Source organism: Phoxinus phoxinus, assembly GCF_949152265.1.
Source record: "Phoxinus phoxinus genome assembly, chromosome: 1".
Lineage (NCBI taxonomy): Eukaryota > Metazoa > Chordata > Actinopteri > Cypriniformes > Leuciscidae > Phoxinus > Phoxinus phoxinus.
In genome coordinates, this window is record NC_136876.1 from 17,246,642 (window position 1) to 17,261,357 (window position 14,716).

The 14,716-nt window shown below is 37.2% G+C and overlaps 2 protein-coding genes across 2 annotated transcripts in view; one reads left to right on the forward strand and one right to left on the reverse strand.

The window, feature by feature from the left end:
* The window catches only part of LOC307009008 (uncharacterized protein), a 416,885-nt gene that overhangs the window by 72,724 nt on the left and 329,445 nt on the right, over positions 1-14,716 (forward strand). The window lies entirely within an intron of this gene.
* On the reverse strand, positions 119-9,484 carry epor (erythropoietin receptor). The gene is made up of 8 exons (XM_079613626.1): positions 9,260-9,484; positions 8,382-8,508; positions 7,499-7,668; positions 6,938-7,089; positions 6,675-6,831; positions 5,562-5,649; positions 5,118-5,205; positions 119-2,787 (listed from the first exon to the last, which is right to left on the reverse strand). Exons 1-8 carry the CDS (start codon positions 9,348-9,350, stop codon positions 2,083-2,085), a joined length of 1,578 nt encoding a protein of 525 aa, XP_079469752.1. The 5' UTR covers positions 9,351-9,484; the 3' UTR covers positions 119-2,082.

Sequence of the window (14,716 nt, forward strand, 5' to 3'; positions counted from 1 at the left end):
AAATAAAACAACACTCAGTGGTCGTGCCATTGACATGCAGGACTACATGTGAAAATTTGTCAGAAATATATTTTTTTTCTGCTTTTTATCTACACTTAAAAAAATAAAGGTTCCTCAGTGGCTTCGAGCCACTTTAACATAAATGTAATCTTTCAACTGAACAAAAGGTTCCTTAGATTATTAAAACGTTCTTTTAAGAACTGTTTAATGAAAGGTTCTTTGGGGAATTAAAAACGGTTCTTCAATTGCATCACAGCGAGAAACCCACTTTTAGGACCTTCATTTTTAAAAGTGTAGTTTTCATACTACATATTAACAATTCATCTTGGTTAACTCATTGTTGTTTACAAATCCAACATATTTGCTTTAACATTACAGAATATAGAACACAAAACGAGTTGCAGACAAACTCAACTGCTATTATAAGGTAAAAGGTTTCTGTACAGTAATTTGACCGTACTGCATATTACAAACCTTAATGTCAACACTGAATCAAAATGGACTTTCTTAATACACGTTCCTGGTTTTGTTGTGAATGAGTCGTCAATGCACATTATTCAACAGAACTGAAAAATGTCTAATATTTTATCTTGAGTTACAAAGTGCTTTCTTTTTTCAGTTAATGTCACCAAAGCTGGTTGTGTGCTCGTGTGCTTCAGGAAGGGTGTAGTCCTCCATAATCAACTGCAAACTCTCGTATGGAACGCCCACTGTTCACGATCTAATCAAGTCTGTGTCTGCTACAGTTACGTTACACTGTTACACTCAGAAAAATGGGCTGCTTGCAAATGTCAACAAATGAGAAATGGTCAACCATACAAGCATTCCCAGAATGCACCAGAACTATCCACATGCAAACACAGCATCTAAGGACATAAAGCATGATGGATGGATGGATGGATGAATAATCCTTCAAATAACTTCCTCCTCTAGGTTTAATGTTTTACAGATCCGAAAGATACACATTACTGCAACTTAAACCACAAAAACAGAGTAAAAAAAAAGTGCTATTTACATTCATATATATATATATATAGGCCTATATACACAGAATTAGAGATATTTAGACTTGGAAACCCCAAAACAGAATGACGTGAGCTGCAAATCAGGCACTTACCACAAAGGCTAATATATATCTATTTCAAATGTGATGCCTAATTTTAGAAATGATGATAATCAAGCTCATAAGGGTAAAATATTATATGATTTGTTTTACATTTATTTTATGTAAAGTTTGTAATTTTTGCAATTCTGTTACAAACATTTGGTGATGTTTGAATCCAGTCAATATACAAAAAAGATTTCATCATTTGACCAAAGTAACCTATGTATATATAAAACATGTATGATTTATTAGAGTACAGATTTTGGACTTAAAATGTCCTATTTTTCATGATATAAGACCCTGGATCACAAAACATGTCACATGTCGCACGTGTATATTTGTGGCAATAGCCGACAATACATTGTATTTCCCATGAAGATATTTTTTTCATTTTCTACCGTAAATATATAAAACATTTATTTTTGTGAGTGAATGCAGCACAATTGCGAACATAAATGGACAACTTTAAAGGGGTTTTCTCAATGTTTCGATTTTTTGCATCATCAGATTCCAGAACTTGTTTATTCAGCTTTCATATGATGTATACATCTCAATTTAAAACAAATGACCCATGTGACAGGTTTTGTGGTCCAGGGTCACATATATTAAATGACTATGAAACTGAATTCATAACAAAATTGCAGAAATTTAGCCTGTAATGCTTTTTTCCTCCCCCCCTTTTTTTTTTTTTTTTTTTTTTTTTTTAAAGAACATCGAAGTGAAGCCTATTTGTGGAAAGTGCCACTAACTAATGTATTAAAAAATTAATGTATTAAAAATGGAAACTCTACACTGGTATTTTAGTGGCACATGATACACTGTACTAAAATGTTTAATTAACAGCTGCCATAGTAATGCTATAATATTAGCTTATTTCTGATGGAATATGTTCTTTTCTCCTGAAAGATCCTAGTGTTTTCAAATGTCCTTCAACGTCATGCGTCAAACAGAAATCAGTAAGATCCTGAGGTAAGGTATCAGTATCCAGATTCGACATGTTGACTGGAGAATGGCCACTTGTTGCCAAAAATCTCGTTTTTGTATTCATTGGTGTAGATCCTGTGTTTTCTGAGCTCCGCAATGTTGCTGGAGCTCATCGGGCTGTAGTCCATGGAAATCCCCGAGTCTGCGACCGCCATGTATGTGTATCCAGGCCCTTTGGGGGGCCACGTGTGGTTGGGATCCTCAAAGCTGGATTGCGAGGACAGTCTTCCCGAACCCGAGCTCTGCGGGAGCGAGCCGAGGTCGGAGTGCGAGGCGCTCAAAGACGACGTTCCCTCGGTGGTAAAGAGCGCCTGAAGCGGTAACGTCTCCTCGAAGACATCGTCGGTCTGCCGTTCGGAAACTTCTTGCACATGCTGCGAGTTCTGATTGAGAGCCACGTAGGTGTCATGTGACTGCAGTAACGTAGACTGGGAGAGAGATTCTGGGTTTTCTTGAAGAGCCCTCAGTTGCTCCATGAGCCAGTTAGCGTGAGGAGGTTCTCGCCACCCTCCCATTAACCCCGAATCCGTGCGCTCGCTTTCCTCTACCTCCTCCGTAGGTTTCCTCTCCTCTCTAGGGGACGTGTCGTAGCTGGTCGGAGAAACCTCGGATAAAATCTCCACAGGTGAGGGAGGCTCCTCTGTGAACACATGGACTGATCTTCCCCAAATGCTCCCATTGTTTTGGCTCATCCACTCCTGAGGGCAGAGGAAACAGAATAGTTTAGTTACTAAACGTCTACTACTAGTAATGATCTCTTTTTTTCAGATTTTTCCTTCCAATATACAGACAAATGCTAACATTGGGCGAATTTCAATCGGAAGTGATGCCCTTCTTCTTCCGAAGAGCCCTCGCACTGGGGACTATGGAGGGAACAGGGAACTTGGCCAAGGGGAAAATGAAAGACAACGTAATTTCTTAATTATCTTCACCTGGAATATTAACGTGACAATTATCGGCATCCATTAGCTGTTCTTACAACAGAGATTTCTAATTATTGCTGTTAATATAATTGTTGCAAATAAATACACATTTGTATGTTTCTAAATTAAGTAAGGGATAACGTACATCCAGCCGGTTGTTATCTCAGAATAAACCCCCGACAGGCTCAACCTGAAGGTGTTTATTTTGAGATAACAACCGGCTGGATGTACATTATCCCACTTATTGCACGGCTACTTGCCACATAAGTAAATAATTAGACACGAAATATTGATCTGAGTTGAAATATTTTATTTGGTCTTTAAACGCAAAGCTTCCGCGGAGAGAGCCGTTGCAGCGCGGCAAGTTCAAACTAAATGGACATTTAAGAGATACGGTATACAGTCATTCATATCACCTATTACACAGCCTTTCACCACATTATGGGGATAAGAGATATTGATTTTAGATTTAACTGTTTTAAAATCGTACTGGGCCAACCCGCAACATAACAAACAGTGTTCCAGGCAATAACCGACAAGAAAGATTTGGGGATGGGGTTTGGGGGGTTAGTGCGTGGACGAGGAGGAAGGAGAGTCTAGCTAGCCTCTGTTTTGTTTGACAATACTTCGAACGTCAACAAGAAGTGACGTCACCCAACATCACTTAGAGCACCTTTAAATAACTGTACACAAAATATTGATTCGGCTGAGTTTTCATATTTTTTTAGGTCAACAAAAGCATAACTTCCTGAAAGAAAAAACGTTCCTAGCAAGCGTTTAGCGCAGCTGACTTCAGTAACCCGGATGAGCCTGCATTATCTGTTTTCAAAAATAATACATTTACAATACAAAAATATTTGAAAAATAATACATTTTCCGCTTAAAAAATAAAACGTTCCGTGCATAGCCTCGATCTACGCGCCCCCTGAACCCCAATAATAAAGATGGACAGTGACATAGAAATGTACAGTGGCAGCAGTACGCAGGGCTCTGTGGAGGTGGAGGACTTCTCTCCTCCTGAATCCCCAGGGCTAAATAGAGACATAATAGATGGCGGTGCAGGTCCTCTGGCCTATCTATTTGAACCATTAGCCACTGCCGTGACTGTGGAGGAAAACATGGACGAACCAGAGGCCGCGAATGGTAGGGATCAAAGAAGAACAAAAACCCTTCTGCAGGCAAAAGTCCGACCTGAAATTAGCATAACGTAAACGTCTAATTCATAAATTCATAAATGTCTAATTTTGCAACAGATGTGTCCGTGGTGGATGGCCAACCAACCGCCCGGAGCCAGAGTCTAGCCCTGGCAGCATCGCGGGGAAAGATATGCAACGCACTGGAACTATTGCACGGCGAATAAACACTTGCGTCCCATGATTGCCTCGCTCATCTACTACACATTCGCAATATCACAGTTTGACATGTCATTGGAAAGATCCACGTGGTGTCATGAATAATTAAGAGACAGTGTCTTCTCATAGGATATGAAAGCTCAGTCTCATTAATACCGTAATTACCTATGAGTCATCATAGCACGTACAGTGCACAATGAAGATTTTAAACCCGGAAGAAGAAAATTGCGGATAAAAACTCAAATTTAACCATTTCCCCCCCTACTATTAAATCTAACAGATACTAACATTGTCTTCAATGGTGTTCAACAAAGTGCCCTTCGTGAAGTGCCCTTCGTGAAGGGATTCAGGTATTCACTTTCGTTTAAAAAGTCCCTACAATTGGCGTCCCCTTTTTCAATGGCCTAAAAACGCAGTTTGAAATTCGCCCATTATCCTTCACTGACTCGACTAAAAATAGATAATAAACATTAATTTGTTGTATCGGGTAAACTTTTGATAAATTTAAGGCATCCTTGCTGAAAAGTATAATTTTTTTTTCAACACAAAGGGTGAATTCGGGTTGTTTGGGACACTTTTTGCCATTGAGATGACTGGGGGAAAGTGTCCCGGTCAACCTGAACCAAACCCTATATAACTTTTCATCTACTCCTCTACCAATCACAGTTTGGAAACCATTTATTTTCATTTAAATTATACATGGTACCGTGTAAATGGTGCAGTGACATTCAATTGAAAACATGCATGAATTACCTTGAAATCCCCTTTGTAGACTGTGAAGAGACCTGGAAACTTGTGCTCTGGCGTGGGGATGTCAGGCCACAGTTTCTTCAGAAGGAACCTGCAATGTGCACAGAATCCATTCATGATTCACTTGTTCGTGGTAGAAAGTGGAGTTTGCATTGTTACAGTGGACACTGAGATGATCATTACGATATCGATTACCTACACAAGCAACCATACTTGATAACCATTACCATTTACTGTAATTCCCTATATCGGGTAGAAAAATGTCCCTAGATGCTAATGTGAAATAACCGATTGTCAAAGGTTATTCTGAAAATAAAGTTAAATGTTTTCTTAGAGAATGGGTTACGGTTATTTTGAAGTGATTATCTTATACATTATATAAAACATTTACATGATATAAAAACAATATGGTATGATCTCATTAAGCGTGTATTTGTGAGAACTGACTTGTGGTGGGACAGAATCACAGTCAGAGACAGCAGGAAGAGGATCAATCCGATGGAAAGCACCAGTAACACAATCAGCAGATCCATGTCTGTTGCAGAAAGAGAAACAAAGAAATATTCCTCATTTCTAAATGACAGCATGATTCGCCTGTGTCTATTAAAACCTCACCGGAACATGTGCAGTGGTCATGTAGATATGAAACATTATCGTTATTTCTGTTACAAATTTTCAAATGATCACAGAAGTACTGGGATAAAAGTTAATAGTTCGGATATAAACACTACTATATAGCAAATCTCAAGTGATTGACTGCTTGAGTCGTCTCAAAATGTCAACTATATTATTATTACCCAGTTCTAATCTGCTAAATGCGACTATAAAGGCATGAAGATTATAAACATTACCATCATTAATGTCTGTAAAGCCGCTTTGAAACAATGTATACTGTGAAAAGAACTGTATAAACAAATTTAAAATGTTTTATGGAAGCCCACGTAGAAGAAATATGCTTTTGTAAATCTTAACTATAAAAAATTAAATAAAAATTATAATTATGACATAAAATGGAATCTTTTTATGTCATAGATGACAAAATATATTATGACAGTAATGTGTCCTAATTATGAAAGTCACAATTTCACCTTTTATTATGAGATAATTAATTGTAATGTTAGATAATTAGAAATTGAGATAACAATTTTAAATGACACATTCATAGATAAAAAAAAATCTGACAGTAAATCATGATTATGAGATTAAAAATGTGACGTTATGAGATAACAAATTATGACTTTCCATGACTTTCTCCTAATTTTGACTTTACATCTCATGATTATGACGTACGTAATTATAAGTCAATAACATTTTATCATAATTTCGACTTTTCATGTCATTTGTCTTTAAATCAAAATTTTAAACCTATATTTAGTTATAATTATTACATAATGCTAATTATGAGAATTACGACTCTGGGAATTACAAAACTATAACTTTATATTTCATAATTTACATTTTTTGTCATTGTTTTGATTTAAATCAGAATTTCGCATTGGGCTTTCATATGTTTTCCTTGTTACTTGATTGTACTTTCGAAAAGCATTCAGATCCACATACCGCTTGGCAGCGTGTCTGCAAACACAGGATCGGTCCAAGAACTCCAGTAGCTCTTGTAGGAGACGCCGTCGAGTTTGACACGGACCCACACCTTGTATCTGGTTCCGGACTGCAAGTCACGCAAAACCAGCATGGTGGAGGCCGCCTTCTCCTCCACCTTCAAAAGACAACTCACTGCTGAGTTTCACCAAGATACACACTGCGTCGGCTCATTCAAACTACACTAGTAACGGCCTCATGAAAAAACAATAAAGAACACACACCTTGCCCATGTGACTTCCCTCCACTGCGTATCTGACCTCGTATATCATAATGTCATCCATGTGTTTGAGCAGAGGAGGCAGCCAGCTCACGTTCAACTGCCCTTCCTTCCCTGAGCTCATGACCGTCAGGTTTCTGGGAGGATCTACAAAGACTGTGAAAGGAAAGGTGTTGGAAATCAAATGACTTGAATTTATTTATTATAAATGATCTGTGCGTATTATTATTATTTTTTAAATCATGTGCCCTCGTGATCTTTAATCAAAATAACTTCCCCTCCCTCTAAAACCTCTTCTCTGATGATGTGTTTACTGGCGAGAGGGCGGGGCAACCTGTCACTCACATGAGGTCCACCAATAGCAAACCACAACCATCCAATCAATTCCACATGGACAAAATCAAGTCCCGCCCTCAATTTTCCTGTTCGTTTCACTCGAATATACATCACAATAGCGAATAAAAGCCTATCGCAACTTCCGTTTCATGTTGACTTTAAACGTGTCGAGGGCTATACCTGCATTCTGCTTAGTATTTTCTTCAAGTATTAATTTTAATAGACTTACAGACGTTCTCAGCTTTAAGGCTGCGATTATAGAGAGTCCGGCCATCACGGAAAACCTGCACGTCAAGAGCCACGAAGAACAGGGTTTTGGGCAGCTTGCAGAAAAAGACGGTTTTGTTACTGGCCAGTACAAAACGAGAGGAAACCACACAAGGCATCTTCTTCTTATTCCTGAAGGCATGTGAAAAGAAGAAATAACGTTGATTGATGTTTTAATGCGACCATTTAACTGAACTGACATGATTATTAATATTATAAACACAGTCTTTCAAGAACAATATTTTAAAATCAGAGGTGGACAGTAACAAAGTACATTTACTTGAGTTCAGTACTTTACTTGAGTATTATGTTTTCTGGAAACTTTTTACTTTTACTTCACTACATTTGAAAGACAAATATCATACTTTTTACTCCACTACATTTCTGTCAAGGTCCTTCAGTAGAAAGTAGATGATTTTGGTTGCATTTTGGTTGGAACTGAAAGTCTGGTTGTCCAATGTTGGAGATTAACGTCAATCTGACATTGGATTCTGACATCAACCTGATTTTAATTTTCAGTGTTGCGTTTGGTCTTCTAAATGCAAATTTTGTCATTGTTACATCCAACAATAATAATACAATGCATTGACATTTACTTTTAAACTTAAGTGCTTGTAAAAAAAGAATACTTCTGTACTTTTACTGAAGTAAAAATCAGTCTTTATAACTTTTACTTGTAACGGAGTAATATTTGACCAGTAGTATCTGTACTTTTACTCAAGTAATGAAGTTGTGTCCTTTGTCCACCTCTGTTTAAAATGGGACACGTGTGTGTGGAAAATGTCAAAAAAAGAAAGAAAAAAAGATTGATTCTTTGGACCTTAAAGCCTTAAACAGTCACTTACTCGAATGAATACATGAAGGTATATTGATCATTCCTCGCTTCCTCCACTTCCCAGAAGCAAGTGAGATCCTTTTTTCTGTCCACGAAACATTTAAGATCCTCTGTTTCGTCTCGGAGTAACTGGGACACTGAACAATCATATTATATGAAGTTGAAAGCATTGTCAGCATTATTCAAAGACAATTGTAAGTTCATTTTGTAATAAGCACAAGTACAAGAAGCACAGGCGGAAACACAAACATTTATTTAGATTTTTTGGACTAAGCATTTTTTTTTAAAGAAGTTCAATAAATAAAACTATATTATATAAGATGATTTTAGATTATATAAAATGAATGCATATTTCAAAGCTTTCTAAATAAAAAAATAGAAAATGAATTGGTTGGTGGTCAATTATTAATAATAGTTCTTATTATCTTGTTGAATTTTTGCTGCTTAATCTTTATTTAAAAAAATTTGTGGATTTTTTTCCCCCAGTATTCTTTGATGAATATAAAATTTAAAAGAACAGCATTAAAAAATATATATATATATATATTGTAACATTATAAATGTCTTTACTGTCACTTTTGATCAATTAAATGGGTCCTTTATGAATTGTTGGATATTTTTTCCTGATATTTTTATTCTTTTGAATGGTAGCGTATCACGGTTTCCACAAAAATATTAAGCAGCACAACTGTTTTCAACATTGATGATAATAATAATAATAAAAAATGTTTATTGAGCATCAAATCATCATATCAGAATGATCATGTGACACTGAAGACTGGAGTAATGATGCTGAAAATTCAGCTTTTACCATCACAGGAATAAATAAAGTCATAAAATGCATGTAACTTTACACTGAAGAACATTAGTCAAACAATTATTTCTTACCTGTACTTTCAAAACTTTGTCCTCCTGTAGTGACGAAAGCAAGACAAAGCATGAAAACAACTTTCAGTCCATTTCCATCCATTTTTCTCATCCATTTACATTACAAGCGAATCACTGCTCCGTGTAACGGTGTATCCTCCTTTCCAGGTGGACTTTTCGACCGAATTGTTTAGTGGACACCATGGACGGTTACGTGCATCTCATCTGATAAGCTGATAGTGTGTTCACAGAGTGTTTACGCTTTTACTATTTGTAGGCGGAGCATCAAAAAGTGTGTTGTTTACTGGGCGGAGCTTGAGTGATGACATGCCTGTTTGAAGTGCTCCATATATATTCTCAAGAGACAACATGCTCAACATGCTCAAAAAGCATTGAGTAGGAGACATGACTTTACTCAAGGGGTTCAAAAACTCTTGTAGCATTAATACACCAAACGATCAACACCGCTCAGTCGCACATGGTTTTAAGAGTGCAAACTGCACTGGTGTTGTTTCTGTAGCAAGTAACCGGTTCTTTTTATCACAGCCTGACACTCATGTTTTTTTATGCTCAACCTGCGTTATCAGCACCGCGCTGAGCTTCTCTTACGCACCGATAAGCACAAGTATTGCGAGTCGATCCAGTCTGCCAGCAGCTCACGGTCCATTATCACTATGACAGGACTGTGCCGTTATTTCAACCCAGGACACATTGTTGAGATGGGAAATGTGACACGCGATTAGGCCCACAGGTGGTTTTAATCATGCCAAGACTTTGTCTGTTTAGTAAAGAATGAATTTTATGCGCATTAAACAGATGTTGATCCTCTAATGCATGCAAAATCAACTGTAAAGGGCATAAATGGTCTTCAAAAATAATGTAAGATTGTTTCATTGTCTTATTAAATATTTTTTTTAGATACTGTAGACAAAAACAGGTGACACTTAGGTCAACGGTGCATGTATTTCCCTTGTTTCCTCTGGCTCTGGAGGTGGTGGGTTAGTGGTGTGTAACAGGAAAATGACTGTTCAGGAAGCCCCTTTGTGGTTGTTTTCTGGGTACGTAGATAAAAGCAGAGGGCTTGGCAGACACACGGGTATAAAGTCATAAATTACAGATGCTATCAACTCCAGCAAGTGCACAAACTCACTTTTCTTTTTGTGCAAAAGAAACTAAAGCGAGTTCCTCAAGTTGAGCTTTACATTTGTGTTTTATGTTTTGTATTGCAAAACAACTCCCTGGCAAACACGTTTCAAATGTGGTGAACTTCAAAGGTGCAACCACCCAGCAATGCCCTAGTAACCACCTAGAACACCCTAGCAACCACCCATTCAGGGCCAGTAAGCAATCACCCAGCAATGCCCTAGTAACCACCTAGAACACCCTAGCAACCACCCATTCAGGGCCAGTAAGCAATCACCTAGCAACCACCCAGCAAAGCCCTAGTAACCAGCTAGAACACCCTAACAACCACCCAGCAATACTCAAAAGCATTCCTGGGGCTCAAACATTAGAGAATGACAGTGTTATTTTTGTATCGTTGATTATCATATTTCTATATTTTCTGTTTAAATGTGTATTAAAGTTTTAGTAATTTTGGTGTGTTTTGCCATTTCTATTTTTTTTTATGTCTATATCATAGTTGTCATAAGTTTTAGTTGATTTAGTTTTAGCCCTTGAACTAAAATAGTAAACACGTTTCAAATGTGGTGAACTTCAAAGGTGCAACCACCCAGCAATGCCCTAGTAACCACCTAGAACACCCTAGCAACCACCCATTCAGGGCCAGTAAGCAATCACCCAGCAATGCCCTAGTAACCACCTAGAACACCCTAGCAACCACCCATTCAGGGCCAGTAAGCAATCACCTAGCAACCACCCAGCAATGCCCTAGTAACCAGCTAGAACACCCTAACAACCACCCAGCAATACTCAAAAGCATTCCTGGGGCTCAAACATTAGAGAATGACAGTGTTATTTTTGTATCGTTGATTATCATATTTCTATATTTTCTGTTTAAATGTGTATTAAAGTTTTAGTAATTTTGGTGAGTTTTGCCATTTCTATTTTTTTTTATGTCTATATCATAGTTGTCATAAGTTTTAGTTGATTTAGTTTTAGCCCTTGAACTAAAATAGTTCTTGAACTATAGAAATGCTGAACTACAATAAGTCTATAAAAAATTTTTCAGGTAGAGGTAATTATTGTTAACTATATGGACTATGTAATGGGGTTTATTCAAACTATAGTCTCAGATCTTATTTAGCCTAAACTCAATTTATAGCCTACAATCATAACAGTGTAATTTGAATTACCTCATTATCTGTTGACGACGAATTGCTTTTTTTTAACGGCTGCTTTCTCCCACTGTCATTTTTGTTGTTAATTTTGTGAGAGGAAAGGGCACTGTACACTACAAATTAACGTCGTAGGCTATACTGTTCATAACAGTATCGCTGCAAAAGCATTTCTACTTCTTTTTACTAATAAAGCGAAGAACGAAGAGCTTCGCGATGAGTTTATCGGGGCCTTGAATCACTTTCAGTCTCTTGTAGGCTACTACGTTATATGTGCAAGTGTGCGAGCACGAGCAATAAGTTGCTGGCTACATTTCACTTAATGGCCACAGGTGTCGCTAATAACAAGGGTTTCTGAATTCTACATATAGAGTGGGGGAAAAAAAAATATTACAAAAGCATGCAACAAAATTACTAAAAATGTAACTAAAATTTACGTGAAAATGTAAAATAATTTAAATTTTAGTTAGGCTATAGTTAATGCTAATAACTGGGTCAATGAAATGATTCCAATGAAATTGAAATGTACAACTTGAATGCAATAGGCCTACAAGTCAGAGTTGATTCGTGAATACCGGTAAATGTCATAGACAGTAGGCTATATAAGAGGTAAATGATGTAGAAACCATTCAGAACCTCCACTCTTAAAAATAAAGGTTATTTATTGGCATCGATGGTTCCATGAAGAACTTTTAACATCCGTGGAATATTTCCATTCCACAAAAGGTTCTTTATAGTGGAGAAATGTTCTTTATACTAAGAAAAACATTGTTCTTTTAAGAACTCCTCACTGAAATGTTATTTTTTGGGAACCTAAACCGGTGCTCCTATTTGCATCGCTGCGAAAAAAGTAGCCTATAACACAAAATGCAAACACATTTTCTTTAAAAATGCAAACATTTAATCCATGTCTGTTTTGTAGTTCTACATTATCAGTCTTGAATTTTGAACAACACTCAATCTGTGAATTTTAATGAGAAATAGAAACAAAAAGTGTTTGTAAAAGGAAAGAAAAGCGACAGGGATGAACCCAATGAACTTAGTTTAACAGATTGATTTGTGCTGCACACGTTGTTTGATAATGCATGGCAGGGTTGAGGGGTTTTATGAAGTAACTGAGTTTAACCTGGCACAGGTTTACAGAAGTCACATGGCTTGCTATCATCCGATTGGACGAGAACGCGGGAAAAAGCTTCAGTACAAAACACGAGGCCACTATCTTTCTACACTGGACATAACGGCCAGCCAGGAGAGTGTGCAAAAACAGAGATAGAGAAGACGAGTGTTTTAGATGGCCAACACTCGTTTCTGTTGTGTCCACGGTACTGCTGAGATCTGAATTGGCTATTTGGGTGAATCTCATGGAACTGATCAAGAGAATGACGCATTTGACTCCAAAATCAAAAAGAAATTAAACCAGGCCTATTTTGTGATCATTACATTTTTTTGACAATGTGATTTAAAATCAGATAATCAGAGACACTCTTTTTTTATCTGTTCTATAATTAATTTTTAATTTTATTATACAAAATTCTCCCATTTCAACAAGTCAAAGAGAGATCAATAAGATGAGGAGAGAAGATGACACTATACCTGCTTAAACTCCAAGATCTTCTGAGACCTCTAGTGCTTAACAGAGTTTTCAGATATTAACATCTCGCAGTGATGAAATATGATCCATTACAGCAGACAGATATTCAAAGTAGCTTTATGAAGAATAAATGTATAATTGATAATGAAGTCTAGTGTTTTTTGTTTTTGTTTTACATTTTAGTTTGCAACTCTTTTCTTCTTCTTTTAGATTTGTTACCTTAACATAAATTTTTTTTTTGCTCACCAGCCACTGTAACTAGTGGTTTTCCAAAGTCGCTAGCCACTCAGCATTTTCACTGGCCACAATTTTGGCATCGATACAATGGGGAAAACTGCCATAGATACTTGTAATACTACCTCATATTTGGCAGCAGGTTTATTAGCTGCTGTCACTTTAAGACCTGACTGATCCATAAGTTTTCTTTCTCAACTGTTTACGTTCACTTAAAGGGGTGGTTGAATATGATTTCACTTTTCTAACTTTAGTTAGTGAGTAATGTTGCTGTTTCAGCATAAACAACATCTGCAAAGTTACTACGCTCAAAGTTCAAAGCAAACGGAGATATTTTATTTTAAAGAAATCGCTTTTTAAGGACTACAACGGCTGGCTGGTAGGGACTACACCACATTCCTCCTGGGTTAGTGACATCACCAACCCTAGAATTTACATAAACCCCGCCCCCGGGAACACGATTTATAGATTAACAAGACAAAATATGCTAATCAATGACTTGAAGACAACTACACATAAGCTACATAAATTCATCAACTAACCATTCAGAAATGTCCTGTTGATTCTATATGTTGTTCTTCTTGAGTCTCTCCATCTTTCTGACTCTGGTTTGAACATAAAAGGCTAAACGGTTCAGAAATTTTCAGTGCATGTCTGTGTGAGGTAAAAGGACACAAGATGTTGAAGCTCCGCCCCCTGTGGCGGGAGTAGCAGCTCATTTGCATTTAAAGGGACAGACACAAAAACGGTGCATTTTTGCTCACCCTCAAAAAGAGAAAATTTTAACATCCTATATAAAAATATCTGTGGGGTATTTTGAGCTAAAACTTCACACACACTCTGGGGACATCAAAGACTTATTTTACATCTTGTGAAAATGGCATTATACCACCCCTTTAAAATAAAATTGACTGCGTTTACACCTTCGTTAGTCATGTCAAAGCAAGAACTAAATCAGCATACTATCATCTGAAAAATATTGCAAGAATTAAATGCTTTGTTTCCAAAGAGAAACTTGTGCATGCTTTCATCACCAGCAGGGTGGATTATTGTAATGGACTCCTTACTGGCCTTCCCAAAAAGACCAAGACAGTTGCAGCTCGTACAGAACGCTGCTGCCAGAAAATATGAACATATCACACAAGTTCTCAGGTCTTCACACTGGCTCCTATTACATTTAGGATTGATTTTAAAGTATTATTACTGGTATATAAATCATTTAATGGCCTAGGACCTCAATCATCACTCAGATCATTAGGATCACATCAGCTAGAAATACCAAGGTTTCACTCTAAGCAAGGTGAGTCCGCTTTTAGCTACTATGCCAGCCGCAGCAGGAACCAGCTTCCAGAAGAG

Excerpts from the sequence above, each read along its gene's own strand:
- epor (XM_079613626.1), bottom strand. The coding sequence starts at position 9,350 with ATGAGAAAAATGGATGGAAATGGACTGAAAGTTGTTTTCATGCTTTGT. Across the intron at positions 8,509-9,259 it reads ACAAAGTTTTGAAAGTACAG|TGTCCCAGTTACTCCGAGAC; the intron begins GTAAGAAATAAT and ends ATGATTGTTCAG. Across the intron at positions 7,669-8,381 it reads ACCTTCATGTATTCATTCGA|GAATAAGAAGAAGATGCCTT; the intron begins GTAAGTGACTGT and ends ACATGCCTTCAG.